Source organism: Branchiostoma belcheri, unplaced genomic scaffold (genome assembly GCF_001625305.1).
Source record: "Branchiostoma belcheri isolate BF01 breed outbred unplaced genomic scaffold, Haploidv18h27 scaffold909, whole genome shotgun sequence".
NCBI lineage: Eukaryota > Metazoa > Chordata > Leptocardii > Amphioxiformes > Branchiostomatidae > Branchiostoma > Branchiostoma belcheri.
Genome location: NW_017804586.1, coordinates 105 through 7309, shown reverse-complemented (window position 1 = coordinate 7309; position 7205 = coordinate 105). Strand labels below are relative to the sequence as shown.

The 7205-nt window shown below is 46.2% G+C and overlaps 1 protein-coding gene across 1 annotated transcript; it reads left to right on the top strand.

The window, feature by feature from the left end:
* The first annotated feature begins 2167 nt into the window (after nucleotides 1-2167).
* On the top strand, nucleotides 2168-6049 carry LOC109488001 (uncharacterized protein K02A2.6-like). The gene has a single exon (XM_019792143.1). The coding sequence runs from the start codon at nucleotides 2168-2170 to the stop codon at nucleotides 6047-6049; it is 3882 nt and encodes a 1293-aa protein (XP_019647702.1).
* Nucleotides 6050-7205: the final 1156 nt, after the last annotated feature.

The window sequence follows — 7205 nt, the reverse complement described above, 5'->3', positions numbered from 1 at the left end:
TTGCTTGTTATCGGTGTAAGGTACTACTTCTGTACCTCAAGGTATATCTCACGGTGCATACAAGCGAAGATCATACCATCCCTGCAGTGTCTGTCGTGATGAGCTACCGTGACGTAACACGCCGAGGATTACGTGAGCCGGGCAGTACGCCGTTTCCCCTAGCTGGCGTGTTGGTGTTTGCAATACGCATGCATTTTCGTTAAAAGGTCAGAAATCTGCAATGTTTGAGGTGGTGAACACCGAGCACTTTACCTTCAGGGTGTGCACAGTTATTTAGACAAGTTCTCCGCAGTTTGTTCACAGGTAAGGACGCCGAAACGTCATAACTTACATGTACGGTCGATGGGGAGGGGAGCCCATAGTACTACTATCGTGGAGGTAGAAACCTCCATGCTACTACCGGGGCTTTTTTGCTGTTTGGGGGGTAGGAAATCTGTATTTTCCTTTTGTCTTGATTCGTATCGGTTTTTTTCTGGTCCAGCGTCCTTCAAATTTCAGACCAGAGCATAGTGCCCCCCTCCCCATACCCGACATAATAATAATGGTGGCCGACATGGGTTTGCGGAAAAACTCGTCCAGTCCAGGAGATGAAAAAACAACAACCCAGTCTGAAAAAAGGCTCACCAAAAGCACTCCGCCGCTAGCCTGGAGGCCAGCCTTGTTAGCTTTGGTCCGCTCCGCAAGATCCGCTACCCAGCTAACAAGGCTGGACTCCAGGCTACCCCCCCCCGCCCCCAGGAAGGTTTAATCTACCGGAATACACTATGCTTTGATCCCAAGTTGCTGTATTTTGGGATAAGATAACCTCGGACATATGGCCAAGAGATCAGTGGATTCACTAGCTCCAGCAGGCACTCCTACAAATATCTCCGTGGTTCCACGAGATATATGTGATGTATATTGCCGGAGCTTCTTTTGTGTGCGATCTACGTTTGATCCACCCCCCCCCCGAAAAAAATGACCTATCTGGGAACGCCTAAAAAGGAGGCTAGGCGATGGCAACCTTGCTAGTAGTTGCCATGTTTTATTGCCACAAGCTGGTTTGACCCAGTAATTTCTTGTGTTATTCCCAGCAGGCTCACATACAATGCACTTATGTTATTCTATGCCAATTTGCCGCTATGTAGCAACATGCAATGTTATCTTTTAATTTCTTAAGTTTATTCACAACAAAAACAAACATGATGACTGGCCACGTCAGATTGCCACTCAGTAATTTCTAGGGATATCATGTTCCCTGGGCCACGTATTAAGGTAATCTTATATCAAAATACGGCATCCTGAGATGTTAACTCATAAAGTAGAGTGTATTCTGGTAGATTTCACCCTCCAGGGCTCGAAATTCATTTTTGGGAATAGATGCACCCAACATAAGAAACTGGATGCAAAAAAATAATAAATTAATAATTTAGGTGCAACATATAAGATGAAAGAAGTAGAGAGTCTGCAGAAACTATGTTTCATTTCACATTGTAATAGTATAGCCCATCCTGCCAAGTAACGCTGAGACCAGAGACTCGATCTCTTTACCATCTGGACGGCATTGAGCACTGTACCCACTAACCTTAGACGTAGAATAAATCAACTGGAAATGCACTGAATCTGTGGTGATTCCTGACGTGCAAAAGCAACATGGTGTCAAGAAGTGGCCTTCAGCAAGTACAGGAGAACTGAGAAAGGCAAAACGGACCCGAAAAGGAGAAGAAGACAGAAGAAGACAGAAGAAGACGAAAGCAAACAGTCTCAAGTCAAGACGGAAGGACAGAGAGAGCCAAAGTCTTCAAAGGAGACAGCTAAGTCCAATGTCTAATGTCTTTCTTCCAAGATATCATCCAGAGAATGCTAGTCTAAAGAGCACCAGAGAACTTTGATGGAATAGAATATTGTGAGAAAATTCCATTGAGAACTTGTGAAGAATTTCCAGACAGTCTGAGTCAAGCACATGCGTAGGCATAAGGGCTCTATTGTTTTAGCGTGTCCCAGGAAATAGGACACATTCCTTAGCGTCTGGAAAGTTGACAAGTAGGAATTCTGCTAACAAGAAGGATCTAAGGTCAGAGGTGCCAGGAACAAGCATATGTCAATGTCTAGTTTTTGTGTGGGCAGGTGACAGCATCAAAACAAACACAGGCAGGCGGTCAAAAAGAAGACTTTTCAAGGCATAAAAATGGCAGACAACCGACTGCTACCAGTACCAAAGCCCATGGAACTGACAGGGGATGTTGCGCAAAACTGGGAAATTTTCAAAGATGAATGGGCCAGCTATGAGATTGCTACAGAGAAGAACAAGAAACCAAAGGAAATCCGAGTAGCAACACTGAAGACCGTGATTGGTAGAGATTGCTTGGACATTCTAAGGAACTTAGATATTCCAGCCGACCCAAATCAGCCAAACGTAGACCCCAGGCAAGACCCCGATAAGATTATAGAAGCCTTAGATAAGCACTTCAAGCCCTTGAAGAATACTGTGTATGAGAGATACAAATTCAATACATGTGAACAAGCCCAGGGAGAAAGCATCGAAGCGTACGTGGCACGCCTGAGGAAGTTAGTGTCAACGTGTGAGTATGGCGCTCTGAAGGATGAGATGCTGCGAGACCGAATCGTGCTTGGAGTTCGAGACAACAAAGTGAGAATGCGGCTGTTGAAGCAGAAGAATCTCACATTACAAGCAGCACTAGAAGAATGTAAGGCCAGTGAGACAACGAACAAGCAACTCAAGGCCATGCAGAGCAATGGGGCAGAGACCGTGCATTATGCCAAGACAAGGCCAAGTCGAAGCCAAGGCCAAGCCAAGACGAAGTTTAAGCAGCCACACAGAAGGACGCAGATGCCAGAATCCAACTGTGGTTACTGTGGAAAATACCATGCTAAAGACAAGAGTAAATGCCCAGCATTTGGAAAGAAATGCGCGAAGTGTGATAAGCCCAATCACTTCGCCAGGGTTTGCAAAGAAGGCAGCAAGAAGATACACATGATACAAGGCAACGTGGCAGAAGAGGACGAAGAAGTATACACTGTGGGTACAGTGTCATGCAATGACAAGAAATGGTACGTCGACCTGAGGATGAGCGAGGGAAAAACACTACGCTGTCAGATCGACACCGGAGCCACTTGCAATGTAATCAGCGAAGCTGACTTCAAGAAGTATGGACAGAGGACGACGCCAAGCAGGGCAAGACTGAAGCTGCACGACGGTTCTATCCTGAAGCCAATAGGCCAAGTAGTCCTGAAGACGAGACATCAAGGCAAGGTCATTGACCTGGAGTTCCAGATTGTCAAGACACGTCAGAGTCCTCTACTATCAGCTGAAACATGCACCATGTTAGGACTGATCACCCCCAACACGGTCAACCAAGTCAGCACCACAGAACAGATAGTAGAGAAATACGCCGATGTCTTGGAAGGATTGGGATGCCTACCTGGAGAGTACCACATAGAGATTGACAAGGGTGTCAAGCCAGTCCAACATCTACCCAGACGCGTCCCAGTTCCTCTGAAAGCAGAACTAAAAGCGAAGATCAAAGAATTAGAGAGGAAGAACGTGATCGCCAGAGTCACAAAACCTACAGACTGGATCTCCAGTATGGTGGTAGTCAAAAAGCCAGGGAAGATGAGGATCTGCTTAGATCCCAAGGATCTCAACATGGCACTCCACCGACCGAAGTATCAGATACCAACACTAGAAGAAGTACTGCCAAGGCTCGCCAAGGCCAAAGTGTTCTCAGTACTCGATGCCAAAGACGGATTCTGGCAAGTAAAATTAGATGAAGAAAGCAGCTATCTCACGACGTTTGGGACGCCATTCGGGAGATTCCGATGGCTGAGAATGCCCTTTGGGATTTCAACGGCTCCAGAGGAATACCAGAGAAGACAGCACGAAGTGCTAGAAGGTCTCCAAGGTGTAGATGTCATAGCAGACGACATCCTAGTGTTTGGTTGTGGCGACACAGACGAAGAAGCCGACCGAGACCATGACGTGAACCTTAGCCGACTGCTCGAGCGAGCGCGAGAGAGCAATCTCAAACTGAACAAGAGGAAGATGAGACTAAAACTGAAGCAAGTACCCTACATGGGGCAGCTCCTCACAGCAAGAGGCCTGCGACCAGACCCAGAGAAGGTTAAGGCCATTGGGAAAATGCCAACGCCTGACGATGTCAGAGCTGTACAACGACTGCTTGGTATGGTGAACTACTTGGCGAAGTTCCTACCACATCTGTCCGATGTTTGTGAACCACTGCGTCGACTGACCGACAAAGATGCCATATGGGCATGGTTACCTGTACATGACCAAGCAGTGGAAGAGATCAAGAAGCTGGTGACAGCACAGCCAATACTACAATACTACGACGTAGAGAAAGAGGTGACCATACAGGGAGATGCAAGTGACAAGGGACTTGGAGCGGCGCTCCTGCAGGAAGGACGCCCGGTAGCGTATGCTTCGCGAGCTCTAACCCCGACAGAACAGAACTATGCACAGATAGAGAAAGAGTGCTTAGCAATTGTCTTTGCAGCACAGAAGTTCAACCAGTACATCCACGGCCGAGAAGTGGTAACTGTACAATCAGATCACAAGCCTTTGGAAGTGATCTTCAAGAAGCCTCTCCTTGACGCACCGAAGAGGCTGCAACGAATGCTCCTGCGTCTGCAGAAATATCACCTGAAGGTGACATACCGCAAAGGAACAGAGATGCACATAGCTGACACGCTATCAAGAGCATACCTGACGCAGACAGAGAGCAAGACGAGGCGAGACGAGTATGAGATACTCAAGATCCAAGAAGCAGAGAGAGAGGATCGAGAAATTGAAGAAGTGAAACCCGCTGAGTACATCCGAGTGTCCGATATGACATTAGACCGTGTGCGTCTACACACTCAGCGAGACGAAGTCATGCAAGAAGTGAAGAAGACCATCAAGAAGGGATGGCCAGACAATAAAACGCAGCTGAAGAAAGAAATCCGAGACTACTGGACATTCAGAGATGAAATCAGCATGCACGATGACATCATATACAAGGGACAAGCGATAGTCATCCCAGCAGAGCTGCGAGAAGAGATGATACAGAAGACACATGCCAGCCACCAAGGAGCAGAAGCATGTATCAGACGAGCCAGAGAAACCATATTCTGGCCAGGGATGAGTGCACAACTGCAGAGGGAACCGCTCATGCCGCATCCAACTCCAACGACGCCATGGAGCAGAGTGTTGATGGACCTGATGACACTGGGAAACCAACACTACCTGGTAACAGTAGATAACTACTCAGACTACTGGGAGCTAGACGAGCTTCACCAGAATACCACAGCCAGGAATGTGATACACAAATGCAAGCAGAACTTCAGCAGACATGGAATACCCATGGAAGTTGTCACCGACAACGGACCCCAGTTTGCATCAGAAGAGTTGAAGGAATTCGCAAAGACCTGGAACTTCAGACATGTAACAACTTCCCCGTACCACAGCCAATCAAATGGAAAGGCTGAATCAGCAGTAAAAATAGCCAAGAACCTGTTGAAAAAGGCAGCGGCAGATGGAAAAGATCCCTGGATCTCCATCTTAGGATGGCGGAATACGCCAACACAGGGACAGGACAGTAGCCCAGCACAAAGGCTCATGTCCAGGAGAACAAGAACACCAGTACCAATAATGACAAAAGCACTGGAGCCGAAGGTGGTACAGGACGTACCCCACAGCATCACAGAGAGAAAAGCCATGCGCTACGACGAGGGAGCACGAAGTCTTCCACCACTGCAGCCGGGACAGCAGGTGCGAGTAGAAGTGGCACCAAACCGGAAAACGGCCGAGTGGAGGAGTGGCACACTTGTAGAGCGTGTGTCGCCGAGATCGTACGAAGTAGAAGTCGACGGAGCCAAGTACAGGAGAAACCGAAAACACATCCGCAAAACGACAGAAGAACCAAAACATTCAACAGATGAGGAAACAACAGCTCCAGCAACACCAGAGTCGACAGCAGAAACAACAGCAACAACGCCGTACGTCACGCGATCCGGTCGAACGGTCAAGGAACCAGATCGTTTGAACTTGTGAACGAACTGTAACCTGAGAATGGACAACAAATACGAACACTGGACTCTGATAGATTTCTAGTTTAGTGATAATGCATGCCAGTTAAGATTGATAATGCATGCCAGTTAAGATTGATAATGCATGCCAGTTAAGATTGATAATGCATGAAACTTAAAGAGAAAGGAACTAACATCTTTTGTAAAGAAAGGGGATGTTACACGAAGTAAGAATACAGATAACACCCCTACACATTGTAATAGTATAGCCCATCCTGCCAAGTAACGCTGAGACCAGAGACTCGATCTCTTTACCATCTGGACGGCATTGAGCACTGTACCCACTAACCTTAGACGTAGAATAAATCAACTGGAAATACACTGAATCTGTGGTGATTCCTGACGTGCAAAAGCAACAATAACAATGATTGTATTATCTGACACTTAGATGTCAAGAATATGTTGTAAGTACTGTACATTTAACATCTAAATTACATAAACCTAAGAAAATATTTGGGTGCAATGGTGCACCCACAGAAAAAATTGTGTGCATAGCTCCAAATTTGGGTGCACTAAGGTGCACTTTCACCCAATATTTCAAGCCCTGCCCTCCTTTGTGTATTCAGGTGTATTTCAGTAAATAGATTAACCGTGCATCCTTAGTGCAGGTAAATTGGAGCCATGCAGGTATTTCTGATGTCTACTAGTACCTGCACCTAACCTGCACTGGTCCATGTACTTGGTATATGCAGGTTTTTACAGGTATAATTGGAGCTGTGAAGGTATTTCTGATGTCTACCTGCACCTAACCTGCACTGGTCCATGTACTGGGTCTACACAGTACATATGTACATGTAGGTTTATGTGGATTTTGTTTGCTGCTAACACCTATGTAATATTAAAGAAATGGTGGCAATGGTTTCTTGACAGTTTTTGGTGCAGTTTGAGTTTGAATTTGAGTGGTGCGAGTAGAAATTGTCTGGTTCAGGTAATTTTCATTGTTACCTATACCGGTATTGGTGCATGTTTGGGTGTTACCTGTGGAAAGAAATAATGGCAATGATTTGTGAACAGTTTTTATATTTTACTTCTAAAAGTCTGAATGAAAAGACAGCTAAAACCTGTCTGATGCAGGTGATTTTTAATGTTACCTGCACTAGTTTAGATATGCAGGAACAAGT

What these genes read in the sequence shown, in the direction of transcription:
- LOC109488001 (XM_019792143.1), top strand. Translation starts at nt 2,168, where the DNA reads ATGGCAGACAACCGACTGCTACCAGTACCAAAGCCCATGGAACTGACA.